The 15,591-nt window shown below is 39.4% G+C and overlaps 1 protein-coding gene across 1 annotated transcript in view; it reads right to left on the bottom strand.

The window, feature by feature from the left end:
• Positions 1–2,205: 2,205 nt before the first annotated feature.
• The window catches only part of LOC131951411 (uncharacterized), a 40,385-nt gene continuing 26,999 nt past the window's right edge, over positions 2,206–15,591 (bottom strand). The window contains exons 3-9 of the mRNA XM_059313816.1: positions 9,321–9,370; positions 9,002–9,158; positions 8,360–8,374; positions 7,552–7,619; positions 3,965–4,162; positions 3,192–3,530; positions 2,206–2,389 (exon numbers count right to left, since the gene is read on the bottom strand). Of these exons, the coding sequence (XP_059169799.1) occupies positions 2,363–2,389; positions 3,192–3,530; positions 3,965–4,162; positions 7,552–7,619; positions 8,360–8,374; positions 9,002–9,158; positions 9,321–9,370 (854 nt within the window). The 3' untranslated portion in view covers positions 2,206–2,362. The remainder of the gene's footprint in view (positions 2,390–3,191; positions 3,531–3,964; positions 4,163–7,551; positions 7,620–8,359; positions 8,375–9,001; positions 9,159–9,320; positions 9,371–15,591) is intronic.

Below are 15,591 nucleotides of genomic sequence, written 5' to 3'. Positions count from 1 at the left end.
GAACCTCTTTTATTTGTACAGTTGAGAATCTACAGCCCTGTGAGATTGTACATAGCACATTTTTTTTTGTTTTAATGTCAGATCATGCATGCAGTGGTGACTGGTGAAACTATGTGGTGTATACATTTGTACAGTTTCCATCCTTGAGTGGAATATTCAGTCTAATGCCATATTTAAATATTCTCAGTATAGCCTAGTGCAATATATCTATGTGTTATATTTAATGATTGTCAAGCTGCTGTAATCTGTGTGTTAATTTAATCCCAAGTTAGTTGTGTTTGGTCAAACTTCCATGGCTTCTTAGTCCACCCTTTGGACTCATTCTATGCACAATCTGTGTTGGTTTGTCTTGTTTACTAACAGGTTGGATATGTCCAGATTTTATTACATTCAACAGCCACCTTGACCTGGATGAAGTTAAGGGGGATTTGTATGAGTAACAAGTGGAAGTAATTTTTGATGGCATGGGCCACTAACTTTCAGTAGGTTACTCCCCTTAAGGAGGTCATAAGTTTTAGTAGGTCACTTCCCTCAAAAGGGTCATTAGTTTTAGATGTCATCAAAGAAAGAAAAACAGTGTATCAACTTTTCTTTGGACAGAATGTTTTGATGTGGTCTGGGGGTGTTTAAACAAAGTATAACCTGTGTTCAGTAATTTGTACTAACCCATGCCATAATACACCATCACACCATGTCATCCTGTTGTTGTGGGGTATCTGTCTAGTTACTCTTTAAATACTGTCTTGTACTGTTCTGGGATATCTGTTTTGGTACTCTTTAAATACTGTCTTGTACTTTTATAGATCTGTTTTGGTACTCTTCAAATACTGTCTTGTACTGTTGTAGGATATCTGTTTTGGTATTCTTTAAATACTGTCTTGTACTTTTATAGATCTGTTTTGGTACTCTTTAAATACTGTCTTGTACTAGGATATCTGTTTTGGTACTCTTTAAATACTGTCTTATACTGTTCTAGGATATCTGTTTTGGTACTCTTTAACTACTGTCTTGTACTATTGTAGGATTTCTGTTTTGGTACTCTTTAAGTACTGTCTTGTACTGTTCTAGGATATCTGTCTTGGTTCTCTTTAAATACTGTCTTGTACTATTGTAGGATTTCTGTTTTGGTACTCTTTAAGTACTGTCTTGTACTGTTCTAGGATATCTGTCTTGGTTCTCTTTAAATACTGTCTTGTGCTGTCAACACACACTTAGTCTTGTTAACATTGGTTTTTTTAAATTTGTGACAGTCTTGGTTAACACCTTGCTTATGTTGTTAACATTGTAAGTGCTGTTTATGTACTGATTGTGCTGTTAACAAATTGTGTTCTGTTTGTAGATAGAGCCTGGCCTGGTCTATCTATCATCCCTCTAGTACTTGTAGTCGGGTTACCCAAATCAGAAACCATTGCCATAATATTCCATTAGTTGTCTGATCATTATAACTTATATATGAGCTATTCAAATAAATAATTATATTATATATAAATTTACACTATTTGTTGTATTTCATGGTTGAATGTATATTTAGGAGCAATTTGTTGAGTGTTTAAAGTTTGGTTCCCAGCTGTGGTGGTGTAGGCGGGAGTTTGTTATGGGCGATGGATTATTTTTATAAAGGTGGGTATATGTATATATATATATATATATATATATATATATATATATATATATATATATATATATATATATATATATGCTGGGGAAAAGTAAGGAAATGGCAGATGGGCATATGCCAAAGCATGACTGGTACCGTAGATGTATTGTAAAATCCATTACTGGCCACTTGGCCTAAATACACCCCCCCCCCTTAACATGTGGTGTCTATCTTCTGATAGACAACATAACTCCCGGGACATCTAATCTACCTTAAGTGTCTAAGAGATGGCTGTTGGCGATAAGGCCATTGAACGCGCGACATTTCAACCCTGCTTGCCACAAGCAATTAATCTTTCAATTAATGGGTCATACCCAATTCTGCCTGCTACCAATAACCCCCGCCCCCACCCACCAACTCTCCCATCCTTCGATGACCAGATAGTGGGAAAATATCGCAGACGAAATCCTGAACATGTTTTACTTTACTAATAGATCTACAACGAGAATAACGATAGATCTGTAGTTTTATAAAATTTCTTTTTAAAAATGTATCTAGTGTGACCATCATTGTTTCTAAATAATATTTTTTTTTTATTTTACAAAATACATTTTACAAAAAGAACAAATGACCCGACTAAATTAGAACCAGCAACATCACATGACAGGTAAATTACTCCAAAATAAAAAACATTAACGTTTAATTATGCCGTAAATCACGTGCAATGTTGAACTTCCAATGACGTCAACACACGTGGCCCCCTTTTCATCCTTGAAGTTTTTCAAGGTCAGACTGTGGAACAGAAAACAATACTTAGTAGAGATGTCAATAGTAGGGCCGTGACTTCCCAGCATGCTTTGGTTTAGACCAGAAGCTCATTCATAAAATAATATTCTAGCAGCTAAAAACTAAATCCGCCGCCCAACCAGTGGTGCACGAGTCTCCGGGAGAGGGGGCACAGCTTTCCTCCCCCCCCCCCCCCTTGACAGTTTCTGTTAGGTATCTCATCGGGGTGTGGGTGGGACTGGCTCCCCCAACCCGGAGCATGTCTAACGCCCCCCTCCCCTCTTTCCTAATAATAAAATCTACATAGAAAATATATAATTCAACCAGTGTCCGCCCCCCTCCCCGAAAGTTTAAAGTACCCCCCCCCCCCCCCTCCCTCCAGAGAAATCTGAAAGAAACAGCGCTCCGGAGCAAATCCACCACCCACCCCCGGAAGAAATAGTCAAATATTAAATTTAAGTAGAAAATATTTTGCTACTTTGACCGTTTTCAGACCCCCTTCACCCCGGAGCAAAATGTCTAAAAGAAACCCTGCTGTTCATTGTTTTTATTTTCTTCAATTCTATAATGACGGGTAATAGACTAGTAACAAAAAATTCAGAAAATGATCATTTAAAAATTGTAAACTAAGTTATAACTACTCTTCAACGAGTGCGTTATTTTTCAAAATATAGATAAAGGACCTAAAAATTATTATTTTTTTATTCTTGCAAAAAAGGGGTGTGTAAAAATTAAATTAAAAAAAAAACGCTAAGAAAAGCCATCTCCTAACGATGCACACAGCGTAGCAGTTAAAAATCAAACTTACCTCTACATTTAACTCCTTGGCAGCGGATGACGCGCTGTCTGATGCTTCACCAGCTGGCGGAGCAGGTGTCGGCGCAGCTAAAACTTTACTCGCCTGCATCTTGCCCATGTCAGGGGTCACGGTTGTCGCTCGTCCTCGTGTGCCTTTGGCCTTGACATTTTTCTCCGTTTCCGGTTCCTCGCCATTGACGTAATAGAAGTAATAATAGTCCGGCTTGTTGACCGAGTCTGGGTCCAGCTTGTCCATGTAATACACGTAGTAGTAGTCTGCTGGACTGTCGCCGGTCTCCAAAAGTTGTTTCCCTTTTGGTCTCTCGCGGAGTTCTTTCCCTTTAGTTTGCTGTTTACCAAATCATTTTACGTATGAAATATTTTTTTTTATCAAACCTTTATAACACATAGATCTATATGGCTTACATTTATGTGAAATCATAAACGACATGTATTTCAATACACACATAATATTTTTGGGAGTAAAATGCGTGTTTTGCTATTAATAAATGCCATTTGACACTCTGTTAATTGTTAGCAAGTCTCTTTAAAAGCGACCTTTACCCTTTGCTACTGATGAAAAGTGTAAAGGTTTTTTTTTTGATGATCCGTAACACCATTTTAACGACCCCCCCCCCCCCCCCCCCCCACCCCCAGAAAAAACAAAACATTAACAGCAAATAAAATAAAATCTTAAAACACGAATTAATTAACAACAGTAGCAAAAGTATACTCACATAATGTGCAACAAATCTAACAACGAATTTGCTTTGTTCACCTTACCTCTTTGGCTTTAGGACTGGTATCATCTTGTTTGGTCGTCTCGGCATCGCTGTTGTGTGCTGTCTGTTGCTGTGCAAGGCCTTGGTTCGGTTCGCCGTTTTCTTTCAGCTTCCGCTTCACGCCAAGGATGTTGTTAGGGATGTTGGCCTGACCTTGGTCTTCCAGCTTCACCCCAGAGTTTTGTTGGACATCCTGCAGCTGGTTTAAATCATTTTAATTGTATTGTTTGCAATGGGCAGGATAACTAAAGCAGTTAATGTAACAATGATGTAGATGGGTGGGAGGGGGGGATATGGTGTCATTGCCATAACTGTTCTCAAGGAATGAGCCATATTTTAGTGACAGGTGTAGCGGCAAGTGCATAAAAGGGCAATATATATATATATATATATATATATATATATATATATATATATATATATATATATATATATATCTGCCGAAGAAACATTTTCTTATCGAGTGGCCAGCAAGTTACGTGTAGACGTTTCTTGACACTTGATAGGGTAAACTGTGTACAATGTTAACATTCGTCACTAAGGTTTTGCTGTACAGAAAATATAATAGGCATTTCACATTTGATAAGATAAACTACGTAGAAAGTTAACATTTGTCACCAAACAGGCTCCGAGCTAGTAACATACAGAACAACAGACATTAAGCTCTCGCCCCAATAGAAGACTGGCACCCAACGCCACAAAGTTTACAATCCGCTTGAGACAGTTGGCTGGTCGTGATGATCTGTGGTTGGCGGCATATCCTCCCCGTGTGATGAGGGGCGGTAAAGTTACATAAACATTAGATGTAAATCATCGTGGCATAAGAGTAAGTGGCCCTTTGTTGCTCGGTGTTCCACTAGCAACTGGAAGACTAATTTAAATTCCTGGGATGAGGTTCATTAAAGATTACGTGTGACTCATATGATTGGCCAAAGCGGAAATAGTGAGATGAATATAAGCGATGAACAGAGAATTCTTACATTGGTTGTAGTCAGGTAAATGTAAGCGATGAACAGCGAATTCTTATATTGGCTGTAGTGAGATGAATGTAAGCGATACTGTTACATTGGTTGTACTGAGATGAATGTAAGCGATACTGTTACATTGGCTGTAGTGAGATGGATGTAAGCGATACTGTTACATTGGTTGTAGAGAGATGAATATAAGGGACTGAACTCCTCCGACACGACAGTTCCACTAAACTAAGTGTTAGCCAAACACCAGTACATAGACATTTGAGGGGAGGCTACTCCGGAGGAAAATGTTTTTATTGAATATGGGTAGGAAATGGTAAACAAGGGACGCTACTCCTGTTTTACAAGTGAAGACGTAAAACTGATTGGGGGAGGGGAGATAACGTTTGGGTGAGTTTTTTTAAAGTAAAAAAAAAAGCTGTGGAATTGTCCAATTCTTTTTTCTCCTAGCAACCACTTCTACCCAATCCACACTGAGCGTAGTGACTACTTCAACAGAAAAACCTTTAATGGCGCGAACTACTCCAAGTCGGAATTAACCTACAACAACAAAAAATGGTTTAAATGGAATTCCCAGTTCACCCTTCAACAATAACACCAAAAACAAATCATCAAATGGCGCTAATGGATTTGTCATTCATGGAATTTACCAACACAATAGATATTAGAAACATGCAGATTACAAAACAATCCACCGAGAAATTGTTTGATGGGGTAAAAACTAGCAAGCTTAAAAACTCGACAAACATCGAATTGTGTGTGTGTGTGTGTGTGTGTGCCTGCGTGTGTGTGCGCGCGTGTGTGTGTATGTGTGTGTGTCGTGTGTGTGTGTGTGTCAGAGAGAGAGAGAGAGAGAGAGAGCTGTTGAGGAACAGTAGGGCTATAATGCGAATAAGGTTGTTTGTCTGGGTTAGGTATCGTCATGTTAATGCCGATTTTCCTAAATTATTAAACATTTGGGTTTATGATAAAACTAACTTGCAAAATAGACTGCCTTATTTAACTGTACGGAAGTCACATACAAAAAAAATGTCTAAAGTTTCACGTAAGTATGTTCTGAAGTAATGTAGAAGCCGGAAAAGTTCTAGGACCGTCTGCGTTTCCATACAGTTCTCGCCCTTGGGGGGTTCACTGATCCAGCAATTAGTGGGCTTGGATGGTTGTCTCCCATGGTGTGGCGGGGATGTGGAAATCTCCAGACGGGGAAACACTCTATAACAGGATTCATCCACTTTCTATTTATAGTACTAGTCTGAGCCTATGACAGTCCGGTTAGCACTGCCGGTTAGATAGCTCGGTTAGCAGTGCCGGTTAGATAGCCCGTTCCGTTTAGGTAGTCCGGTTAGCATTGCCGGCTAGGTAGCCGGGTTAGTAATGCTCAGTGTTTCCTCCAGACTTTTTTCTCCGGGGGGTACTTGATATTTTTTCGGGGGGGGGGGGGGGGTCAACATTTAGGGGGGGGGGGGGGTGGACACTAGTAAAAGTGTATGTTCACTGTATAAATTCCATCTCGTTCGGGGGGGGGGGGGTGGGCGGTAGACTTTCTAAGACTCTCTTCCCGAAGAGATGCCTGGAAGAAACTCTGCTAATGCTGGCTAGATAGCCCGGCTAGCCTATCCGGTTAGACCTCCCGATTTGTAAAAAAGACATGATACTATTGTTAGCTGAAGAACTCAAATTATTTCGGAATCTCTTTATTAGCTGGCTTCAGCAAGCGTCTGTAAACAAGTTCCTCTTGACTTGAAATCTACCGCCAGTCTTGTTGCAGTAGTTTAGTGGACACCGTCCATAAGGTACAGATTTTTATGTCCTGAGCCACTTTCTCTCAGTCTTGTTGCAGTAGTCCATCAGATACAGATTTTAGGTACAGGGTAAGTTACTTCTGACTTCTGTATTATTTGTTCAAGATTAATTTGGATACTGGCTAAGCTGAGGGTTATAAGAAGGTTACAGAATCAGTGTGTTTCTTTCATACTTTTATTTTCTGGGGCGATGGGGGGGGGTGAGGTACTTGAAACTAATGAAACTGTTGGGGTAGGTGAACTAAAAAAATGTGTATATATTTTCTGTTTCGTTCGGGGGGGGGGACGTTCTGGGGGAGGGGGGTTTACAGATTGGTTAGGTTTTGTTAGATTTCAACTAGTGTAAAGTAGATTCATTTCAACACAATTCAACACATTTCAACACAATTCAACACATTTCAACACATTTCAACACATTCCGATAGTTTTCCTTTTCTTGAAAAAAATACGTATGAGGGTCGTGGGAAATTGACGAAGGCCATGGTATCGCTACTGAATACATCTCATGTTGGCCTACACAAGCCAGCGAGTGCCCACGTTACATTTCCTTAAGCTCTCGCGATATCAGGTTTGTAACCAAAGCCATGCACTGCTACCTAGCTAGTGTAGTAGCTACAGTCATGCAATTCTATCTAGATAGTAGCCACAGTCATGCAATGCTACCTAGATAGTAGCCACAGTCATGAAATGCTACCTAGATAGTAGCCACAGTCATGAAATGCTACCGAACTGGCACCATGGCAATGCGGCGCTACCTAGCTAGTAGCCATAGCCATGTCATCTACCATACAGAAAGCAAAGTTTCCTCTTACGTCGCTCTCCACATTCTCCGCCACATTGTCTGCTCTGGCCAGTCCTTGCTGGATGCCATCTTGTTTTTCTGTAAACAAATGGATTACGTCAGGAAAAACACTCATTATATATTTGACCCCCCCCCCCCCCCCCATCCCCAGGGGTCGCCACTTACCATCCGGCTGGTGTTGAATACGCGACGAGAAAATTTACACCGGAGACTAGAACAATGCATTGCTGATTGTATTCCCGCTCCACGGTGCTACACCCTACTATCTAAGTCTGTCTTGTCTTCTTCAGCAACCCAATGTTTCATGTCTACAAGTCAGGCAACATTTGGCCCCCTGATCCAACATTAGCATAACGTATAGTAAAATAAACACAGTTAACACGAGTTTTACATGCTGTACGGGAGGCGATAGACAGCGGGGAATCCCCTAAAGCTTGATCTTTATTCCAGTCGTTCAGAATTCAGGTTTACAAATGAGCAGTAGCTTACGGTAAGAGAAAAGCTTCGGGGAGTAGGGAGTCTGTTTGAATGCCGTGTTTACACTTCCTTTGTTATAGATCCACCTCAAGCTTACCTTGTAATACTCCTCACCACTTACCTTATATGCCCCACCCTACTCTGTAATATGCCCATTACACTTACTTTTTTAGATGTCCCCTACACTTACCATGTAATACACACCTTGTAATGTGCCCTCATCCTACACTTACCTTGTAATATGCCCTCTACACTTACCTTGTAATATGCCCCTGCACTACACTTACCTTGTAATATGCCCTCACCCTTCACTTACCTTGTAATATGCCATCTACACTTACCTTGTAAAATGCCCTCTACACTTACCTTTTGTAATATGCTATCTAAACTTATCTTGTAAAATGCTCTCTACACTTACCTTGTAAAATGCCCTCTACACTTACCTTGTAAAATGCTCTCTACACTTACCTTGTAAAATGCCCTCTACACGTACCTTGTGATATGCCCACTACACTTACCTTGTAAAATGTCCTAACTTGTAATATGCCCTCTACACTTACCTTGTAAAATGCCCTCTACACTTACCTTTTGTAATATGCTATCTAAACTTATCTTGTAAAATGCTCTCTACACTTACCTTGTAAAATGCCCTCTACACTTACCTTGTAAAATGCTCTCTACACTTACCTTGTAAAATGCCCTCTACACGTACCTTGTGATATGCCCACTACACTTACCTTGTAAAATGTCCTAACTTGTAATATGCCCTCTACACTTACCTTGTAAAATGCCCTCTACACTTACCTTGTAATATATCCTCTACACTTACCATGTAATATGCCCTCTAAACTTACCTTGTAAAATGCCCTCTACACTTACCTTATAATACGCCCTCTACACTTACCTTGTAATATGCCCTCGTCCTACACTTACCTTGTTATATGCCCTCTACACTTACCTTGTTATATGCCCTCTACACTTACCTTGTAATATGCCCTCACGTAGTTCCGGTCGCCGTCTCAGTTCCTCGAAGACCCCCCTCAAAACTTGCTTGGTGAAGCTACGGTCAGGGGAAGAATGTGTTTTCAGCGGTTCACTCTTGTGATTGGTTGGATCACTTTTCATCAGGGACTCGCTGGCCTGAAACGAACATCAAAACACTCCGGTATTTAGTCGTCCACGTGACATGCTGAATTTGATCTTCAGCCACCAAGGTAGGGGAGTTCCATAATGACGTGCAAACAGGTCAGTCCACGGGTTACATATTAACGCGGTGTAAACAACAGGACAGCTCGAACTTACCCGGGGGTCAGCTGTCAGTTGTCTGCTGTCCTGGTTTGTTACAGGCAAACCTGAAGAGGGAGCAAGAATTAATTAGAGATTAGACTTGATTTGATCAGCTGTTTTAGTTTGATGAAACATCACAGCGCCTATTGCAAGATATCACATCGTTTGTTGCAAGCCAGGAATAGAGCTGGGAGGGACTGGAACTTGTAGAGAGGGAGAGACAGACTAGAGACAGACTTCAGACACAACTATTGAGGACTGGAACTTGTAGAGAGGGAGAGACAGACTAGAGACAGACTTCAGACACAACTATTGAGGACTGGATCTTGTAGAGAGGGAATAGACAGACTAGAGACAGACTTTAGTCACTATTGAGGACTGGATCTTGTAGAGAGGGAGAGACAAGACTAGAGACAGACTTCAGACACAACTATTGAGGACTGGATCTTGTAGAGAGGGAATAGACAGACTAGAGACAGACTTTAGTCACTATTGAGGACTGGATCTTGTAGAGAGGGAGAGACAAGACTAGAGACAGACTTCAGACACAACTATTGAGGACTGGATCTTGTAGAGAGGGAATAGACAGACTAGAGACAGACTTTAGTCACTATTGAGGACTGGATCTTGTAGAGAGGGAGAGACAGACTAGAGACAGACTTCAGACACAACTATTGAGGACTGGATCTTGTAGAGAGGGTGAGGCAGACTAGAGACAGACTTCAGACACAACTATTGAGGACTGGATCTTGTAGAGAGGGAGAGACAGACTAGAGACAGACTTCAGACACAACTATTGAGGACTGGATCTTGTAGAGAGGGAATATACAGACTAGAGACAGACTTTAGTCACTATTGAGGACTGGATCTTGTAGAGAGGGAGAGACAAGACTAGAGACAGACTTCAGACACAACTATTGAGGACTGGATCTTGTAGAGAGGGAATAGACAGACTAGAGACAGACTTTAGTCAATATTGAGGACTGGATCTTGTAGAGAGGGAGAAACAGACTAGAGACAGACTTCAGACAACTATTGAGGACTGGAACTTGTAGAGAGGGAGAGACAGACTAGAGACAGACTTTAGACACAACTATTGAGGACTGGATTGTCTTCCTATCTTTGTCTTCCTATCTTTGTCTTCCTATCTTTGTCTTTCTAACTTTGTCTTTTTCATTCTGTATCTCATTTGTATCTCTTTAAGCTAGTGTTTACTTCCTATATGCGTCTAATGCACGTAATCTTACTTTACAAGCTATTAAAACTTATAAAATATTAATCAGCTATGTTTAATTGTCTTTTGTTTTGGCGACCCCACCCATTTCCCCATGAAACAGCTTGACTCAATGACTGATATGCCCATTGCGCAAGCGACTAAAGCCGACCATATGACGTCACAGACCTGTGGATGTTGTTATTGTTACATTGTTTATGACCGCATGAAAGTCACGAGAAAAACCGGAAGTTTGGTCAACTCCAGCAGAAGGCAGAAACCGCCATGACATTTAAGATAACATAAGGCGAAAACTAATTTTTAAACAGCGGGAAATTGGTCACGTGGCGTGATTTGTGACCAGACGATAAAAGATCGATGTAGTTCGTTGGTTATGTCAATGTAATTAGTAGGCCTATCATGTTTTCTTTTTCCCCCGCACATTTATGATCGGTTGTTTTCTAAAGCAGCAATCCATTGTTAGTAAAGTTAAAGCCTAAAAATTAAATATTTGCGTTAGTATAGGAAGGTCAATATTTTTTTATTCGCAATCTTTTTATTTGTTATAAATCACATTCTTATTTCTAAAAACAGAACTTGAAAAACAAATACGTATTGCAAGTTTGCCAGGAAGAAATAATGTAGTGTTTTTTTTTTTAATTTAAAAAATTCGAAAATGAATGAGTTTTTAAACATGAGCATGTCCTAATTAAAACTGGATTTATAATTATTGTAACGTTTTTGTCTTGAGTTAAAGCATCGAAAATAGAATGTGCTGCAGCAATAGTGTTGGTTAATGAAACAAAAATAAAAAGAAAATCCCTGAAGATTAGACAGGCTGTAAAAGATGCGCTGTGGCAGATGCTGACATCAGACTTTAGTGCTGCTCAAGCTGGTCAAATGTGTAGGAGCCAGAATTTTATGAGGTGACAGGCCAAATAAAAGAATACAGTGTGATGACATGACATGCCATATAAAACAATACGGCGACATCTGCATCATCTTTTTATACAACATGGAGTGCTGTAGCTTCTGCCCTAGCATAGCTTTATCTGCAGGACCCTAATAATTGTTCATGTGAAGTACTCACGTGAAGTACTCATGTGAAGTACTCATGTGAAGTACTCATCTGAAGACCTTATGTGAAATACGCATATAAAGAACTCTTGGGGGTGTGTGGTAAGTCACTTCAACTGTATGCACTATGTCAGAATTTGGTCGTAGATTTATTTTCTAGGTTCACCTATGTGTTAGGCGTCGGGCATATCGATTTTTTAATGTCATTCAGGATGAGTAACTTTTTTGTTCGTTATCCTAGAGTACACGCAGTACACGTTGTTAGATAGAAATTTTGTTGTTGGGCAGAAATATTTATTGTTGAATAGAAATATTTGTTGTTGGACAAAAATATTTGTTGTTGGGTAGAAATTTTTTTTGCTAGATAGAAATATTTGTTGTTGGGCAGAAATATTTGTTGTTGGGCAGAAAGTTTTGTTGTTGGGCAGAAAGTTTTGTTGTTGGACAGAAAGTTTTGTTGTTGGATAGAAATATTTGTTGTTGAATAGAAATATTTGTTGTTGGACAAAAATATTTGTTGTTGGGTAGAAATTTTTTTTGCTAGATAGAAATATTTGTTGTTGGGCAGAAATATTTGTTGTTGGGCAGAAAGTTTTGTTGTTGGGCAGAAAGTTTTGTTGTTGGGCAGAAAGTTTTGTTGTTGGATAGAAATATTTGTTGTTGGACAAAAATATTTGTTGTTGGGCAACTGAAAAGTCCCGGGTTCGAAACCCCCGTGCAGATAAGAAACAATAGCTGGAGACAGCAACACTTCTAGTAGAGAACACTCCCACATCAAACAACTGCAGCCTTGTATTTTGTTTTTCGTTCGATAAAGTAAATCCAAAAAGAAAAGCAGGCTGAAATCGGAGTCAAGGGGCCATATGGCGTATAAAAGTTTGACAGGTAATACTTAATTGTGTTGGCTTAAATTCTGTGCTTTGATGAACAAAATCATTCGCTAGAAAAAAAAATGAAAAGATGGAGCTGAATTATTTTAATATTTTTAAACCACCCATCTCTAGCTTGAACCTAAAGTTTGTGTGGTCCGTGTGTCTAGAAAAGAGAGCCCGGCTATTGAGACAACAAATTTTCCAGGCGATCACACATTATCAGTCTGTCCAGTGTATGGTCCGTGTGTCTAAAAAAGAGGGCCCAACTATTGAGACAACAAATTTTCCAGGCGATCACACATTATCAGTCTGTCCAGTGTATGGTCCGTGTGTCTAGAAAAGAGAGCCCAGCTATTGAGATAACAAATTTTCCAGGCGATCACACATTATCAGTCTGTCCAGTGTATGGTCCGTGTGTCTAGAAAAGAGGACTCAGCTATTGAGATCACAAATTTTCCAGGCGATCACACATTATCAGTCTGCCCAGTGTATGGTCCGTGGGTCTAGAAAATAGGGCCCAGCTATTGAGACAACAAATTTTCCAGGCGATCACACATTATCAGTCTGTCCAGTGTATGGTCCGTGTGTCTAGAAAAGAGGACTCAGGTATTGAGATAACAAATTTTCCAGGCGATCACACATTATCAGTCTGCCCAGTGTGTGGTCCGTAGGTCTAGAAAAGAGGGCCCAGCTATTGAGATACCAAATTTTCCAGGCGATCACACATTATCAGTCTGTCCAGACATCTTCGTTCTTTTAAGGATAATTAATTTTCTAGCCATTCTCCCCGTGCGGGGTGTTTTATGAGGGTGGTAGAAGAGGAAAGGAGAGGGGGGGGGGGGGAGAGAAAATCTAATTCGAAAAAAAACTGTATTCCGATTTAAAAAATGAGACACCACTAAGTCAATATAATAGGTACTGAAAGATATTGTTAAAACAATGATCTATCTCATTACATAATTTTGTGTTGTTTTCTGCCTATGTGTGTCTTCGTTAAAATTATTTCTGTTAAAAAAAAACTTAAAATAAAACCACTTGAAATGATCCTCAAGTCAGCCCAACTGCCCCGAGCAAGTTTCACGCGGTACTATGTGCTAAGGAACAGCCTCAAAGAAAATTCTCGAAACTTTAGTCCAGTCACGTGTGTCTTCAGTGTATACAGCTCAGTCGCTAACTGGGGGGGGGGGGGGGGGATTTCAATCATTCTTTTTCTAAGGTCGGTACTTCAATCATTCGTTTTCAAAGGTCGGTATTTCAATCATTCGATGGCAAAGGTCGGTATTTCAATCATTCGTTTTCAAAGGTCGGTATTTCAATCATTCGATGACAAAGATCGATATTTCAATCATTGATCCGCTGCTGTTTAATAAACTTTGTTTAACTGTCTAGGTTAAGTTGGAGTAATCAACTTAGCTCGCTAATGTGAATGATCATTGAAGAATAGTCTAAGCAACACCAGGTACCACTGATGTATTGTTCAAACTAAATCACATCAGGTACCACTGATGTATTGTTCAAACTAAATCACACCAGGTACCACTGATGTATTGTTCAAACTAAATCACACCAGGTACCACTGATGTATGGTTCAAACTAAATCACACCAGGTACCACTGATGTATTGTTCAAACTAAATCACACCAGGTACCACTGATGTATTGTTCAAACTAAATCACACCAGGTACCACTGATGTATGGTTCAAACTCAATCACGTGTTGTTCTTTTAACTTTCGTCCAAAACCTGTTTGTGCTGCTCATGTCTAGACTTGGCGTTGCAATTTAGACAAGACTTCTGATGAAACTAGATTACAGGGTTAAATTAGACTTACAAAGTTTAAACTAGACTTACGAGGTATAAATTAGGCTTTCTAGGTCTAAATCTATGTAAGCTGATCTTGAAATGATACATGACTAAAGAGGATTTTGTATAAAAAAATGTTTAATTCTTCTTAAAAGAAGTCTTTGAGGCTTTTGATAAATGTAATGTAATACTGGGTGTTCATAAGTTTCAGGAAATCAATAAACGTCCACACGAACTTAAATATCACGACTTTAATGTGAAACAGTGTTATATCTTAATATCACATCGTTAGTGTGAAACAATGACGGATCTTAAAATTATATATTAAATGTAAAACAATGTTGGATCTTAATGTCACATACGTAATGTGAAACAATGTTGAATCTTAATATCACATATGTTGTAATGTGATACATTACATCTGAAATGGGGTAGATATGAAGTTATTTCATTAAAAACTTTATAATTTTAAGTTGTATTTTTAAACATAAATCCTCTTCGCATAAAGTTCAAAATGCTGCATCCCGTTAATTACTATTTTGATGGTATTCTTTCAGCCTCTTCATATTAACGGTGACAGAATGTTTTCACCGCTTGATTTTTATTGTAGGCATCTAATTTTCTAATTAAGTTTCCTTTGATAACTAACACCTGGGATAAATATTTTTTTCTACTGCTAGAGCTGTTATGTTGTGAGACGCTCGTGTTAATCTGGCTTTGTGGGTTGCGTCCCTTGCGTCAGTCCCCTCCCACCCCCCGGCTACACTTGAACTTTAGACCCGCGTCTCTTCAGGGAATAAAGGGCACATAACTCGTGTTTACTGGTGGTTGTCACGGGGATGTAACCATCTCTATGGCTAGAGACGTTTGGCTTGTCTCGTTTGCCACATTACTGGTACCCAAATATTCGATGTTAGCAAGAAGTTGATTAATTAAGGAATGGCTTTATTTTAATAAAAACGTATGTTCTGTTTTGATTATAGATACTTGTTAGTTTAATAAAACTTTATAACCGTAGCTAGCGTTATCATAAAGGGCGTAGGCATTAGGGGAGCAGAGGGCGATACGGCTCCCTCGGGTGACATTTGAAGCGGCGCCCTTTTTATTAAAATCAAATTTTACTTAGGTCACAAACTCAGTCTGCATGTCTGCTAGTGGGTTTGTGGCAATTATTGAAATTTAGTTAGATACACTTCCAGCGAATGTAGCTATTTCTTCATAACTTTCCAGATATTTTAGCTTCCGATGTGTGTGATTACATTTGTTAATTAAATCAGTCATTGCAAAATAATTTTAAGAATAATGTAATCAATTAAAAAAGA

This window comes from Physella acuta, unplaced genomic scaffold (assembly GCF_028476545.2).
Source record: "Physella acuta isolate Inbredline_101_S28 unplaced genomic scaffold, ASM2847654v3 ptg000811l, whole genome shotgun sequence".
NCBI lineage: Eukaryota > Metazoa > Mollusca > Gastropoda > Physidae > Physella > Physella acuta.
This window is presented reverse-complemented; position numbering and strand designations above follow the sequence as displayed.